The sequence below is a fragment of the Lepus europaeus genome, chromosome 23 (assembly GCF_033115175.1).
Source record: "Lepus europaeus isolate LE1 chromosome 23, mLepTim1.pri, whole genome shotgun sequence".
NCBI lineage: Eukaryota > Metazoa > Chordata > Mammalia > Lagomorpha > Leporidae > Lepus > Lepus europaeus.
In genome coordinates this window covers 10,763,045-10,779,491 of record NC_084849.1, presented here as the reverse complement: position 1 = coordinate 10,779,491, position 16,447 = coordinate 10,763,045, and the positions used below count along the sequence as shown (strand labels likewise).

General features: G+C 53.5%; 1 protein-coding gene across 1 annotated transcript in view; it reads left to right on the top strand.

The window, feature by feature from the left end:
- TBX5 (T-box transcription factor 5) overlaps positions 1-14,780 on the top strand; it is a 48,034-nt gene extending 33,254 nt beyond the window's left edge. Inside the window, exons 8-9 of the mRNA XM_062182289.1 lie at positions 5,451-5,677; positions 13,888-14,780. Of these exons, the coding sequence (XP_062038273.1) occupies positions 5,451-5,677; positions 13,888-14,462 (802 nt within the window). The 3' untranslated portion in view covers positions 14,463-14,780. The remainder of the gene's footprint in view (positions 1-5,450; positions 5,678-13,887) is intronic.
- The last annotated feature ends 1,667 nt before the right edge of the window (positions 14,781-16,447 follow it).

Below are 16,447 nucleotides of genomic sequence, written 5' to 3'. Positions count from 1 at the left end.
AGGAGGACGGTGAGGACGATGATGAAGATCTGCCCTGTGTGGCTGCCCAGATTCGCAAGGGCTTTTCGGCTTTCTCTTTCGTTCTCTCGCACACGTGGGCTTTGTCATGGATGCTCTTAGGCTGCAGAGTTGATCTGCGGGACGGACGCTAACCAGATCCCTCTGGCTGATGGAGGGGCTGGTGCAAACCACCCCGGCGCTGTTTGCTGCTCACATTTTCTTCGCTTTGCCGTGGCCCTTCCATGGGTGAGCGAGAAGCCCCCCGCGCCTGTCCACTCCCGTGTTTTGACACCTGCTGGCCGGCTCCAGGCCGTGGTGTGTCAGCACTGAAGGAGATGTTCTTGACGGATGGGGAGGGCGCCGCTTCCAGCTCCTCGGAGGGAAGCAGGCCGCGGGGGCCTGGGAGTGACGGGGCTCTCGCAGCCTTCCCGCTTCTGTGAGTGTCAATAATCAAAAGCAGGATTTGGCCTTCTAGAGAGTAATTTTGCAATTTGGCGGTGCTGGAATGGAGAATTCCACGGAGTCCATTGATACGTTCTCTTGTAAATTCCCCTGGCCAACATTTTTTTGGGAGTTATTTTCTTTAATTAAAGAAAAAAAAAGTCCTCATTAAAAATATAAAACCCAAAGAGATTTTCCCCATCCTGTTGGAGCTGTGACAGCCCAGTGCTCAAACTCGCAGACCCAAATAGAATTCCCAGCAGGATCTGACAACTTTTGTAATGTCTCATTATTATTATACTTCTTCTTCTTCTTCTTTTTCCATTACGTAGCTTGAGCCACAAAGCCAGAGCTATAAAGCTAATTTCATTCCTTTCAGCCTCCTGGCCCAGGGGGCGAGTTCTCTCTGGCATGGTGCTGGGGATGGCTCCGGCTTTGGGTCTGAGATGGCATATGCCACAGGGCAACTCAGCTACGGGACCCCTGGGTGTCGTGAGGGTGTCTGAAGCCCCATGGAAACTTGGCCATGGATGCCCGGTGTCCCCTTGTCTGGCCACTCGGTCGTGCTCTGACATGACAAACAAAGGCTGGGGCACAGGCCAGAGGTGGTTACACCCAGGATGGGTGGGAGATATGGGCAGGAGGTCTTGGCTCTGAAATCCTCTTCCTTGGGTTTAAAAAATCAAAAGAAGTTTTCTGTCTCTGTGACCTTGGTCAACTTGCTCAGTCTTCATGGGCCTCAGTTTTCCTGATCTGTGAAATGGGGACAAAAGAACACCTCCCTCCTAGGAGCACAGCAGGATGAATTGGGCTAAGGAAGCTTCCTTCGAAAGGTGCTATGGGTAGGTCTTTGTATAGGACAGGATTCCAGTGGGGGGGGGTGCCTTAATTTTAATGCTTAAGCTTTTAGTTCAATTGCATTGCAGGGGCTCCAGATTATACCACAAACCCATGATTTTTCAGATGCTACTGCATACAGGCAGGTAAAATTATCTGGCTAAAAATGCAATATGGGGAAAAATGGATGGTTCTGAGTCAGGGCAGAAATTGAAACTGGCTGCATTCTGGGGCTTACCGGGAGGTTTTCCTCTCAGCTGGTGAGTGTCTCTGGCTCCCCAAGCAGCCTGCCGGAGCAGGTGCGTCACTCCTCAGAGGCACGTGGTGAAAGGCACCAAGCAGAACACACAGGTTACAGACGAAGACAGTTACCCAGAAATGTAGCTATCAAAATATAGTTTCACTTTTTAGAAAGGATTTATATATTTGAAAAGCAGAGAGAGAGAGAGAGAGCGAGAGAGGAAGTGAGCTTCCATCTACTGGTTCACTTCCCAAATGCCCACAGCAGCCGTTTCTGGGTCAGCCTGCGGCCAGGAGCCAGGAACTCCATCTGGGTCTCCCACATGGGTGGCAGGAACCCGAGGACTTGAGCCGCCATCTGCTGCTTCCCAGGTGCATTGTAGGAAGCTGGACTGGGGGCAGGACTCCATCCTAGGCATCCCAAAGGCTGTTTAACTTGCTGCACCACTACACTTGTCCCCAAAATTTATCTTTTAAAATTATTTAATTGAATGGCAGAGAGACAGAGACAGACAGAGGTCTCTTGTCTGATGGTTTACTTTCCAAATTCCTGAGCAGCCAGGGCTGGGCCAGGCTGAAGCTGGGAGCTCAGAACTCATTCCAGGTTTTGCATGTAAGTGGCAGGGACCAAGCCAAGTTCTTGAGCCACCACCTGCTCCCCCCCGCCCCTGTGCACATCAACAGGGAGTTGGATGGGGAGCAGAGCAGAGACTTAGACCTAGGCACTGTGCTATGGGACATGGACATCCAAGTGGCTTCTTAGCCACTGCACCCAATGCCCACCTTGACAATATTTCTGGGGCTGGTAGCAGGTAAAGTCACCACCTATGATGTAGGCATCCCATATGGGCGCGGACTCAAGTCCCAGCTGCTCCACTTCTGATCCAGCTCCCAGCTAATGTGCCTAGGAAAGCAGCAGAGAATGGCCCAAGTCCTTGGGCTCCTGCTCTCCACGTGGGAGACCCAGATGAAGCTCCTGGCTCCTGGCTTCGGCCTGACCCAGCCCTTCTGGTTGTGGCCATCTGCAGAGTGCACCAGCAGATAGAAGATCTCTCTGTCCCTCTCTCCTCCTCTCTCTGCAACTCTGCCTCTCAAATAAATAAATAAATCTTTTGAAAAACCTTTCTGAGTGGTGACGTAGCAATATATATGCTTTATAAATGCCTTGCTCAAGGTCCCCTCCCCACCCTAAGTGGGCACGAGGGTGTTCATGGGTGAATCTTTTTCTTTCTTCCACACTCTGATGTTTCTAGTCATTGTCTCTTATCTTCTCATTCTATTAATTTTTTCGTTGACACATAATAATTATGGGGCATCGTTTGATGTATTTCAAGATAACTAGAGGAGTCCAAGGGTTCCGTTGTCTCTTTTTACAAAAGAAATTTGTTTATCCATGTTACTGGAGAAGCAGAGAGACAGACAGAAGGGCAGAGAGAGATCTTCCGTCTGGTGCTTCATTCCCCATACGCCTGCAACAGCTGGAGCTGGACAGACCCACGCTGGGAGCCTGTACTCAGTGCGGGTCTTCCCGTATGGGTGGCAGGGACCCAAGACCTTGGGCCATCACTGCCTCCCAGGGTGCACATCAGCAGGAAGCTGGAATCAGAAGCAGAGCCAGGACTCAAACCAGGCCCTCTGATAAGGGGTGGAGGTGTCCCACGTGGTGTCTTAACTGCTGGGCCGAATGCCCGCCTCCCGCGGCTCCTCCTCTCACCTCCTGTCCCACTGCCCCTGTGTGAGCCCCCTCCCACCCCTGCGCCTCCGCCGGGGTTCCTGGTGCAGCTCCCCAGGAGAGGATGCGGTTGACGTTGCCAGGTCTCATCCCCGGGGCTGTCTCATAGGCCAGGGAGCTCCAGGACGGCCCATCTGGAGCTCCCAGAAGGAGGCCGTCCGTGGGCTGTCACTGCACTGCTGTGCGTGGAGCCGAGTGTAGACCCCAGGCGCTGATCTCTCTCTGCCTGGTCGGGGCACTTCCTTCGTTCCGCCCCCACTCTCCCAAGTCAGCCACAGTCTCCAAGGTTGCCATTGGCTGAGCTCTTGCCGCGGGCCCAGTGCAACCCTGTTATGCCTGGGTGCACACGGCATGGGGAAGTGAGGGGCATCCCTGGAGACAGGACAGCTCCCTCCGCGGCGGGAGCAGCAGGCTGTCCGGCTCACACCCGCATCTCCTGGCGGCTCAGCTGCCGTCCCCTACCTGCTGTGCACAAGGACTTCAGCCTTGATTGCAAAGCCGTTTCTTTCGAATTAGCAACAAGCAGAGACATTTGGGGCTGCAGCGTGCCATTTCGGTACACATACACAGCGAGCAAGTCGGGGTGGCCGTGCCCCCTTCTCCCACATTACTGTGTAGCTGGGGGCTTGGGCGCCTTCTGGTTGTCTATATGATGTGTGCTAGGTGGTGGGGAGCCACAGGCCCTTACCACGCCCACGCCGTGTAACCCAGCAGCTGATTCCTTTGGTCCAACTCCCTGCATCCCCACCATCGCTCCCAGCCCTTAGTAGTCACTAAAATTGGGATTTTTTTTTTTTTTAGCTCCCACTCATGAGTGAGAACATGCAGTATTGGTCTGTCTGGGTCTGGCTTATTTATTTATGAAGTCCTCTGGTTCTACCCATTCTGCTGTAGTTAACAGGATTTCCTTCTTTTTTATGGCTGAATGACATTCCATTCTACTTACACCACATTTTCTTAATTCATTCATCGGCTGATGGGCACCTTGGTTGATGCTGTATCTTGGCTGTTGTGGACAATAATAGCCTTGTTTTAACGGTGCATATCCAGAGGTGAGGTCCAAATGACTGCCCAAGCCATCTGGTGCTTTTTTTCAAAAGAAGATTTATTTATTTATTTGAAAGTCAGAGTTACAGAAAGAAAAAGGGAGAGATAGAAAGAGAGAGCGAGCGAGCTTCCACCTGCTGGTTCAGTCCCCGGATGTTTGCAACAGCCAGTGCTGGGCCAGGCTGACACCTGGAGCCAGGAGCCTCATCTGGGTCTCCCAGTTGGGTGGCAGGGCCCAAACTTCCGCTTCTTTGTCCAGGCCATTAGCAGGGAGCTGGATCAGAAGTGGAGCAGCCGGGACATGAACCGGTGCCTGTCATTTGACTTTCAAATGAAGGGAAGTGGAAGGCACGTGGATTAGACTGGAATACTCTTTTTATTTTTTTTTTTACATTAATTTTTTTTCATTTGAAAGGCAGAGAGAGAGAGACAGAGAGACAGAGAGAGAAAGAAAGAGATCTTCCATCCATTGATTCACTCACCCTGCGGCCCATAAAAGCCAGGAATGAGCCAGACTTGGGCCATCACCCCCTGCTTTCCCAAGTACATTCGCAGGAAGCTGGATCAGTGGCAGAGTAGCCGGGACTCGAACCAAGCACTGTGATATGGGACACGGGCATCCCGAATGGTGGCTTAACCACAGCACCCAGTGCCTACCCTGAGAAGAGGGAGTCCTTTTTTTTTTTTAATTAAGATTAATTTATTTAAAAGTCAGAGTTACACAGAGAGAGAAGGAAAGGCAGAGCGAGAGAGAGAGAGAGAGCGAGAGAGAGAGAGAGAGGTCTTCCATCCGCTGGTTCACCCCCCAATTGGCTGCAACGGCCGGAGCTGGGCTGATCCGAAGCCAGGAGCCAGGCGCTTCCTCCGAGTCTCCCACGCGGGTGCAGGGGCCCAAGCACCTGGGCCAGAGAAAAGGGATTCTTGACTAAGGGGTCCTCCTTTACCTGTCTGCCCTTGTATAAGGCAAGAAAAGCGAATGCCCAAGTACACATCCAGGGCGTGTGATGTACAAGACGAAACTGCATTCCCGCGCTCCTCAGAGACCCCCGGTTTCTTATCCTGTGACTTTCCTGGTGGGTTCTGAGCCCCCGCTCAGCCACTGGGGGTCGTCCAGGACACTGACCAGTGCTGTTTCCCATCTCCTCTCTTTCAGTAAAGAGTACCCCGTGGTTCCCCGGAGCACAGTGCGCCAGAAGGTGGCCTCCAACCACAGTCCGTTCAGCAGTGAGCCCCGGGCTCTCTCTGCCTCCTCCAACTTGGGGTCCCAGTACCAGTGTGAGAATGGGGTCTCCGGCCCCTCGACGGACCTTCTGCCCCCACCCAACCCGTACCCCCTGGCCCAGGAGCACGGCCAGATTTATCACTGCACCAAGCGGAAAGGTGAGTGTGACAGCCCCGGCCCGGCGCGCCTCCTCCCCACCTCTTCCTCCTTCCCTGGCAGTGGCCGAGTCTGCGCGGTGCCATCTGTTGATTCTGAACACGTAAGCGACACAGAAACGCACAGAGACACAGGTCAAGCTGAAGGGGCTCCAATGCCCCTCTTCTTGGAGAAAACGTATTTGGCCTGAGCAAGATTTCAGGATTTCAGGGTGAACCCCACCTTGGCCATTGGGAGACTGGCGAGCAGAGCCAACTTACTGAGCCTGGTTTTTAAACAATCTGTGGGTGCGTGGTCATGGAAGGACTTTTCTCCTGGGCGTGGCTCGAGGACATCGTCACCGTGGGCGTCCTCTGTTGGCTCAGGCTACTCTGCTTGGCTCTAAAAGGCACCTGTGTTAGACGTCAGAGTGGCCAGTGCAGGGCCTTTGGTAGTCTGACGCCCAGTGCTTCGGTCTCTAGAAAAAAAAAACACAACTCACTCCCAGGAACCCATGGCCACGGGCACTCCCTGTGGCGAGCAGCAGTTTGGCCATTTGACACGTGCCCATGTTGGCCTTGTGAAAAACCACGCTTGGGGCCAGTCTGGGGCTGGGGAGCTGAGCCGGGCGAAGCCTGACTTCCAGACTCACCTGAGGCCCGTCCAGGCCCCGTGGATCCCCAAGGCCTGAACAGTGTCCGTGCAGCAGGCCCCCTGGCCCGACTCCCAGCACGTCCGCCAGCGGAGGGGCTGGAGACCAGATGCTCGCAGACACGTCCGGCTCCTTAGCACAGGCAGGAGGCTCAGAGCGTCCCATGGAGTGCAGGTCTCCGCACAGAGACGCTGTGCTGTGTTGTACAGAAGAGAGTCCTTCCAGCATCCCACCAGGCCTTTCCAACCATGCGGTTTAGCCGGTGCTATTCTAACCCACTTTGCAAATGGGGAAACTGAGGCTCCCGAAGTTTTTTTTTTTTTTTTTTTTGAGAGGGTGGAATTTGAACCCGCATTTGCTGGTGTGCTATAGCCACCACCCCTCTCCACCATTCTGTTCTGTTTCACTTATCAGCTACGTGTTCAAAATCTCATCTCCCACCGGAGAGGTGCTTTTGAGACCGGGGTCAAACTTGCTGATGAAGAGCTCACCAGGTTTGAATTAGGGAGCTCTGTCGATTAAATTAATGCCAGACCGAAAGAAGGGGAGGAAGATGTTAAAAAAGAACCGGGGCACTTTTTTAGGCTCAATATTTCGAGCAGCGCCCTTATAAATACATTCCGGAAGGATGGAGCGGGGAGGCTCCGAACGGGAGGTCGGCTAGCCTCTTCGGCTCTATGGGTGGCTGAGTTTCACCGGGCGTTGCGTGGCCCCCACGCGAACTTCAGATCGACTTGGGGTGGCCACTGGGGGAGCAGGAGTTGGAGGCTGGGTTGTTGCAGAAATGGTCCAGTAGCTGCTGCTGTGTGGCTGGGGGTGACTTGCTACCTTTTGTGCAACATGGGGATAACAATGGCACCCACGTGATGGGTCTGAGATGATGGGACATGCGATCATACAGCCAGGGGTCCAGCACAGTGCGGCAAAGGGGAGGCTGGGTGACGTCCCTCCCTGCCGTCCCACTCTTAGGCAGCACACACCGTGGCAGGCGGGTCGGACTTTCCTCTAGTGTTCATAGGATGACTTTGGTATGACTGTGATTGATCGGTACCCAGGAGATGTGCAAAGATGTGTCAGCAACTCTCACACCGGAGCACTGGACTGGGGTTCTGGGAGATGGAGCAGGACTTGAAGCAGGGATCTGGGCCTCCCCAGGGAGGGTGACTGTGCAGGCAGGACGCCCTGGGGAGGGGTGGAGGGCTTGTCCTCTCCAGGGGGCAAACACAAGGCCAGGATGCAAAAGCCTAGGCGAGAGGAAGGTGCTGGGAGGGGAGGCCACTGAAGAAGGCGGGACCCGGCACAGCACGCTGCAGCCCTCCTGTGCCATTGCACTCAGGACTTGAGAAACAGACAGGCAGCCTGGGAGGGGACTTGGGGGATGCTGAGGGGTGGGAGGGGCTGGCGATGTGGGTGGGGCCAGGGCTCCCTGACTGCTTGCAGACAACAAGTGAAAAATGGCCCCTTTCTCAGGGATTCAGGGACGGGGAGGCTGGAGACTTGCCCCAACGTCACCCCCCCGGCTCGTGCATGGGCCGGCCCGAGATGCACCCTGAAGCCTGTGACCACGGGGTGCATGGGGTGTGTGCCCCCTGCGCAAGGCCCTCCGCCTTCGCAGAGACCTCTGCCCTTCTCACCTCCCTCCACCCCCTAGAAAGGAGCTCCCTCGGGGACAAGGAGCATTCCAGCCGAGCCCCGTCTGTCCCGCCTGGGAGACAATGCGTAGCAATTCATCATGAACCTCCACGCCGCAGAGCGGAGCGATAAGCAATCGCCAGGTTTCCTTCCAGTTCGGGATTCCCGCTAAGTGATAACTCCGTGGGTGGTTTCCCGCTGGCCCCTGGCTGCCCCGCTATCTGACTTCCCCTCATTGTCTGTCTCCTTTCCAGCCGGCCCACAGGCAGCCCCAGCGAAACGTCCAAGGCTCCGCAGGCCACAGGGCTCCCTGGTGTTTGGACCCGGCTGTCTCCAAACTATCTCTCCCGATGGATGGAGCCAAAAAAGCCGGGGAGGTCTTTTATCAATGCCACTCCATCAAAGCCAGGACCCCAGGGCCTGGGGGAGCACTTGTCTGTCTTTCTTATCCCTCCCACCCGGACTCGCACCCTCTTCCCAGTAGAAACCGAATGCAATGCCAGTAGGAGATTGAAGGGAGAGTTGGAATTGGATATTGCGAAAGGTTCTGCAGGATGCATTTTTGTGGTGCTATTTTTACTAGAGAGAGAGAAAAGAGAGAGAGAGGGGAGAGAGAGAGGGGAGAGAGAGAGAGCAAGAGAGAGAGCGAGCTTTCATTTGCTGGCTCACTTCCCAAATCCCCATAATAGACAGGACTGGTCAGGCTGAAGCCAGGAGCCCAGAACTCTTTCTGAGTCTCCCACGTGGGCAGCAGGGACATAACTGCTTGGGTCAGCACTGCTGTCTCCCAGGATACGCAGTAGCAGGCAGCTGGGTTGGAAGTGGAGGAGTCGGGACTCGAACTCCGCACTGTGATATGGGATGTGGGCGTCCCAAGGGGAGTCTTACCCACTGGGGCCAGGGTCTTGTCCCTGCTGCATGTTTTTGGAGGCAGCGTCACAGCCTTGCCTTCCCTTCCCTGGGTCCTCCCTCCCCACTCAGAGCCTGAGCTGGAGTCTGAGAGATGCAGGCCTGGGATGCAGCATCATAGGAGGATTTACTGAGCATCACCGTGTCCTGGGTACTGTGCTGGGTGCATGGTGCACACCCAGGATGAGGTGAAAGTTGGATTCCCACGGCGGGGGGAGGGGGAGACAGATGATGAGCCGGCAGACACATGGTTTCCGAGGGTGGCCAAATGAGCTGAGAAGCTGAGTCTTCCGGTTCCCAGCTGAGGGGCTTCCCATATTCCGAAGGAGCACACACACCGGGGCCCGTCTGTCCACCTGTCCGTCCACCCGTCCGTCCACCCGCCCATCCATCCATCTGTAAGCGTCAAGGGCCGCTGCCTCTCCACGTCAGCTAAGCACGTTGGCTTGGGTGCAGATGGAGGAGGAGCTGTGTTCTGAGTGACAGGCCTCGGTCCTGGCCCGCTCCGACGTGCCGGGGACAGGCTGACGACTGCTCTGGCTCCGAGTCTGTGTGTGTGAGGGACCCGCACTGGGCTTTCATCTGGACTAACTCCCTCGGCGAAGGAAATGACCCATTTGGGAGCTGTGACAATATTTGCTCAATAGGATTAGTGATTTGCAAGCTGCTCTGTGAGCTTTCAGCTCTGGAACCCACCCAAATACCTTCAAGTATTGGATGACCTTCAGAGAGCCATCTGTTCAGGCTTCCGAGAGAGAGCGAGAGCGAGAGGAGAAAAAAGAGAGTAGTTCTGGTTATTTGGACAAAGAAGATTTGAACCAAGAGATTTTTTTTTTCCAAAACAATGTGGGTTTTGGGGGCTAGTATATGCAAAATTACAACAAAATTAATACAGGTAGGGCTCATATTGTGTCCTATCACTTATTAATATCTGTAGGGCTTGGTGTAGACTCTAACATTTTCTACACAGATTATCAGTGAACTAAGGGATTTTGAAAGCTCTGTGCTATAAGGAAGACAGAACCCAGATTGCGAGTAGCATCGTCTCAGTTAAATCCACAGCAGTTTGCGTATTATCCCATTTACAATCAGGAACTAAGGCTGCAGCAGTCTGGGGATTCGCTCAGGATCCCTTAGCCAGTGAACATCACAGCCCTAATACCAGGCCTTAAAAATCTGTGTTCTGAATGCGTTACTAAAGCCGCTTGATCCAGAATCAGAAACATCCCAGGGACCTGGTTTTCCCTTGGCGGGTAGTCGGCGTCAGGAAGAACGTCCCTGCTGGCCAGGAGACCCCATTGGGTTCAGAATCGCTGGAGCCGACTTGGAATAGACCCCTCGTGATGCACACCTGTGACTCCTCCCGTCAGAAGACTGCGCCTGGGGTGCAGCCCCTCCCCACCCAGGAAAGCCAGGAGTGACTTGGCCGCAGAGAGCCTTCTGGCAAACACAGTTACCAGGCTCGCAATAAAAAGAAAGGAACCAAACCCTAACCAAAATAAACAGGGAGATTCTGTGCAGAGCATCTGTCACGACAACCTGAGACTTGGATGCCTGCTTTGGAATTTCTTTACGGTGTCGTGAGGGCGGAGAGACTCCGAGAAGGCGCAGGACCCACTTTCATCAGTAGGCCAGCGCTGAGCGGTTCTTAGGGCTCTGCATTAGATCTTTGGGGCATTAAAGACTGGAATGTATAATTTTACGATTTTCCAAAATGTGTTCCGGCCTTTTTCCTATTATTCTCCCTTTTTTACTTGTAACAAATCTGGACTGGGATCAGAAACTGGAGAATGGTTAGCTTGCCTTGTTTTTTTTCTTTCTTTCTTTTTTTTTCTCTTGCCAAGGGTACCCTGCAGCTGTACTTTCTATTATTGAAAAGAGGAACGCCCTGGTTAAATAAAAATCCCAAAGGTTATGATGCTAGCAACAATGGAAACATTCAGATTTATGAATCTGCGGGGCGGGGGGGTGGCATGGCGGGGGGGTGGAAGAGAAAGCATCAAGGGAGGAGGAACAAGGAAGAAAACAAGTCCAGCGTGGGCGATGTCTTTGAGACTCCAGACGCTGAAGGGTGAAAACCGTGGCCGCTCACTCATCTGGATGTCTTCACACATCTGGATGGTTGGCATGACGAAGACAGAACACCTGGAAGAGCAACTCCATTTTTCTCTTTTTCATTTTTCTTTTTTGCATGAATTTTTGGGAGTCCTATGGGTCCCAGATGTGTCCCAGAAGGAGCGTGGCTGAAAATAGAACTTGCTGGCTGCTACGTGGCTAGAACCCTAATGTAGAAGCCCTTTGTGCAGGGAGCCTTTTGATCTACCTGTGGGTGTCGCATGGAGAAAGAGGCAAATGGAGGTGGTTGGGGGAACCCAAGCGCAGGCTGCTCCATCTGGGTTGCAGGGCTGGCTCAGACCCAGGGCAAGAGAACGGCTGCGCTCTGGACGCGTGCGTCCTCCCACGGCCGCAGGCAGATTGCGGCGGGACCCAAGCTCCCGGACGGGATCCCATCGACCTGCCCGGCACTCTATCTGCAGTGCTCAGCACCGTCTCTGGCACTTGGGGGGCGCTCAGTAAATCTGTGTTGGGTGACTGGGGCGGTGGCCTTGGCCATGAGAAATCTAGCGAGCTGGAAGCAAGATGTGGCAGGAAATTCAGTCCGATGCCGCTCTGATTCCAGGCTCTGGTCCTCTGCAGCCGGGTGACCGTGGGCCAGCCGTGTCTGAGTTTCAGCTTTGGCCTTGAGGATTTGCGGTGAGATGAGAGTGAGGTCACTTAGGGGGAGCTCCCTAAATATCAGCTCTTATGCTCTCTTACCTGCCACTTGGTCCAGTGCTCTGCCCTTGTGGCCCTTGACCATGGCATAGAATTGCCTGGACACCCCCTGCTGTTTTTCTCTCCAACCCCCTCAAAGACAGACACTATTTCTTATCATTTGTTGAATAGGAAGAAACTGGAAGGTGAGTGAAGAAGGTGCTCAGCGTGGAGGGTGAGACGCCAGCTAAGCCATGGCTCTGTGCTCAGGGTTACACCTTGACGGGTCTTTCCAACTCGTGCTTCCTCCCAAGGCGACAGCTGGAAGGTGTTGGTGTAGGTCAGGTCTGCCGTGAGACTGATGGGTGGTGTTGTCCTTGCAACCAGAGCTGCTCTTGATGGTGGCTATCACGACACACACACTCAATCTTATTTCGTAGCTCTTCTGTAGAGTAAGTATGATAGTACTTCAAAAGTTCATGGACGATGGAATTAAAAAATGTTTGTTTTGGTACAAGATATTTTTAAAAACATGCCTATGAGGGGTCTTGAAAAGTTCAGGAAAAATGGCCATCATGCGATACCATGCAGGTCCAAATCCATTCATACCTTTTGAACCCGGAGTCTGAGTTTTGGGGAGTCCTTGCACCCCCTACAGTTGCATGCAAGACTTGGTATGCATGTAGTTCTCACAGCGTTGCGTCTCAGTGTGTTCTAGGGCACAGCCTAGCACTTTCACGAGTTCTCCGTGGGGCCGACGCCTCCATGATGGGTCAAGCAGACCTTTCAGAGACAGACTGTTCTCCGTGAGGAAATGACCAGTGCACAGAGCAGGAGTGAAGTCCTCAGCCAGGAGAGAGCAGCACGTTCATTCATACCGACTCAACAAATGTGAACTGGGTATCCCTGTGTACACGAGGCACCAGGAAAGGATATGGGGGTCCATTAAAGCTCCCATCCATCTGCCCATCACCCACTCATCCATCCATCCATCCACCCATCCATTTATCTGTCCATCCATCCATCCATCCATCCAACTGTCCATCTGTCCATCCATCCATCCACCCATCCATTTATCTGTCCATCCATCCATCCAACTGTCCATCTGTCCATCCATCCATCCACCCATCCATCCATCCATCCATCCACCTAACTGTCCATCCATCCATCCACCCATCCATTTATCTGTCCATTCATCCATCCATCTAACTGTCCATCTGTCCATCCACCCATCCATCCATGCATCCTTCCATCCGTCCATCCCTGTATTGCACACATATTTATTCTCTTCTCCGTGGATCATGACATTGGAGAGCAGGGCCTTTGCAGTCAGGCTACTGGGATTCTAATCGTGGCTCCAGCAGTTAGAAGGTTTCCTAACCTCTGTGTGCTTCTTCTCTTTCCTCTCTCAATGGGGACAGAGGTAGAACTCACCTCCTGGGGCAGTCGTGAGGATCTAATGGGTGTGCTTGGAACAGCGTTAGGCGGCGTAAACACTGTGGTTGTTGTTTACTGTTACTGTTGCTGTGACTGTTGATGCTGTTGTCATGAACTAGCAGGTGTGCACCAGGTTCAGGAACCGTAGTGATGGCTACGACAGATTTAAGGAATTCGCAGCAGGAGATGAGGGAAGATGGTGATGGCGACTGTTTGTTGAGTGTTTCCTTGTGCCAGGCTGTGGACTGAGTGCTGAACTCATAGTTTCCCATTGAATCTTCAACACTCCCCTTTGTAGCGCTATTATTACACTTTCCATTTATATATTTTTAAAACTTATTTATTTATAAGGCATGGCAGTAGTGGCAGATAGACAGAGAGAGCTTCTATCCAATGGTTTGCTACCCAGGTGCCTGCAGCAGTAACCTGAGTTTCCAGTGTGAGTGGCAGGGACCCCAATACCTGATCCATCCCCTTCCATGCATCTGCCATCCGTCCATGCTCCTGTGGGGTGTGTGGTAGCAGGCAGCTGGAACTGAAGTGGGGCCAGGACATGGACACTCCCCTCTGGGCATCCCAAGTGGTGCCTTAGCTGCTGTGTCCAGTGCCTGCCTCCCAGTTCCCTCTTAGAGATGAAGAAACTGAGCCCCAAGTGGATCGGCCATCACCTGGAACTCCACAGCCCAGGGTCTCCACATAGCCCACCCGTTGGTATCCAAGGGGGGGCTGTAGCTAGCAGTTGGCTGACTCCATGCTCTGGTCCACTGTGCAGCCAGCAAAGTGGCGGCCTCTGCTTTTGGCCGCCCGGCGCTTGTCCTGGTCTCACTGGTGTCCCTCTTGTCTCCGCAGATGAAGAGTGCTCCACCACAGAGCATCCGTATAAGAAACCCTACATGGAGACCTCCCCCAGCGAGGAGGACCCCTTCTACCGCCCCAGCTACCCCCAGCAGCAGGCCCTGAGCGCCTCCTACAGGACAGAATCAGCCCAGCGGCAGGCCTGCATGTACGCCAGCTCGGCGCCCCCCAGCGAGCCGGTGCCCAGCTTGGAGGATATCAGCTGCAACACGTGGCCCAGCATGCCTTCCTACAGCAGCTGCACGGTCACCACCGTGCAGCCCATGGACAGGTTGCCCTACCAGCACTTCTCCGCTCACTTCACCTCGGGGCCCCTGGTCCCCCGGCTGGCTGGCATGGCCAGCCACGGCTCGGCACAGCTCGGAGAGGGAATGTTCCAGCACCAGACCTCCGTGGCTCACCAGCCTGTGGTCAGGCAGTGTGGGCCCCAGACTGGCCTGCAGTCGCCCGGGAGTGTTCAGCCCCCTGACTTCCTCTACTCTCACGGCGTGCCTAGGACCCTGTCCCCACACCAGTACCACTCTGTGCACGGGGTTGGTATGGTGCCAGACTGGAGTGAGAACAGCTAAGGCGGAGCCTGCATGGCCACAGACGTTCACCAGAGAGAGAGAGAGGGAGAGAGAGAGGGAGAGAGACGGTGGCAGAGAGAACCAACCCCGCGGACCAGAGTTTTCGTTTCGCCCTGTGATGGCCTCCTGCACTCAGCAGTTCACAGTGCCGTTGGAACCACGTGACTTCATTGCTTTGTCTCAAAACTTCACGAATGAGCAGAACCAGCCAAGTCCTGCCCCCCACGGCCACCACGCCCATCAGGCAGATCCCGGGGCCCCCAGACAACACCTTACCTGCCTTGTCAGCTATCTTCTCCCAGCACGTGGTGGGCGTCTCCCTGTCTTGGTATTAATGTTGACTGTGTTATATAATAAATCATAATATATTTTTTTCTTTCAATTTTCTTGACGGGACCCAGTCCCTTATTGGTGGCGGGGGTGGGGGGAGGTCTGAGGCAAGTAGGGTTCAAAATATGTACTTGTGGGGTTCCCCTCGTCCGTCCCTAAGAGCGGCCGTCGCCACCCTTCCCTCCACCAGGAAGAGCACCTACCTCCGCAGGGAGATGTTTCTGGAAAGGTCCTTGCTATCTTCTGCTCTCGCCCATCACCGTGGCGCCCAGTCATGGCCCCTCTGCCGGAGCCAGGATAACGTGGGGCCCCATCTGACAGCCTATCTCCCCCAGCCCCGCCGGCTTCCCAGCTCCCGGTCTGTGCAGCCGTCTGTCGCTCCAACGTGGCCTATAGCTTCCCGTCCGGAAAGCTTGCTTTGAACAACTTAAAAAGCCCCGGTGTACATGTGGGGCCGAACTGTGATAAGCAGGGCACAAGCTCTGTTGCTGACAAGAGTTGTGAAAAAAAAAAAAAAAAAAAAAAAGCCCAAAGAAATATTCTTCCTGATAAACAAGGCCAGCTCCAAGCTTCCAGACCTCCGTCGCCGATGACCCAAATGGGATGCAAAGCAAAACCCGCGCTTGCTAGAGAAGAGACGAGACCTGCTCACTGCTAACTTCTTCCCCAAGAAGTCGCTCCAGCACCTGATGCCGACACAGAACTGTGCTTATGGAAGGCAGAACACAGTGCTAAAAAAAAAAAAAAAAAGGCCGTGTAAGTAAAACGTTATTGTAGGGTTCTTCAGATGTAATATTTTACTGGTACTATTTATTTATAAATAGGAATTCTAATTAAGTAATAACATGGAATGCAAACCAGCATGGGAGCTGGCCAAGAGCTTTTAATTTTATTGATACTCAAAACCAAGTTTGTGTGTTTTTTTTTTTTTTTCCTCCTGAATGTGCTTTGCTTTCTTGATTACAAAAAAAAAAAAAAAAACCCAAAAACCAAAAAACAAAAAACCAGTAAGTGACCCTAAGGAAGAGAACAGGGTAATGTGCGAGGCTGAGCGTGTCCGAGTCCGTGCGAGTGTGCGTGTGTCTGTACGTGGGTGTCTTTCCGCGGTTCTGTCTTCGTGTTGCTAAGGGGGGGAGGGGCAGGATTACGTACTTGTTCCTTATATTTGTGTGCCAGTTAATGCTTAATAAAAACCATGTGCTTAAAAAAGTCCGAGCGACTTAAACACCCTGGCTTTTTTTTTTTTTTACCCTGTTCTTTCTCCTGACAGAAGGGAGGGGATGTTAGCTGGAGAAAACGGGAAAGAGTTGTGTCTTGTGCCAGTGTCTGCCCCTCCCTGTTTCCTCCTGCTCCACTCGGGGCCAGGGAGAACCCACTGCCCTGGAACAGGGTGGAGCCCGGTGCGGTGTGCGGGCTCTGCATGGGCAGGTTCACCCAACTGCGGGCCAGCACACACACGCACACACGCACACTGCACCCGTACTGAGCCTGTGCCATTTCCTGAACAATACTCTATGGAAACGTTTACCCAGCATGAACGCCGTATTCATTATAAGAGCGAATCTGGGGATGATTTCAAGTACCCAGGGTGTGTGTGTAGGTTCCAGGCAGACAGAATTTTCTAGAAGAGATCACGACACCTTCGTGTGTTGGCC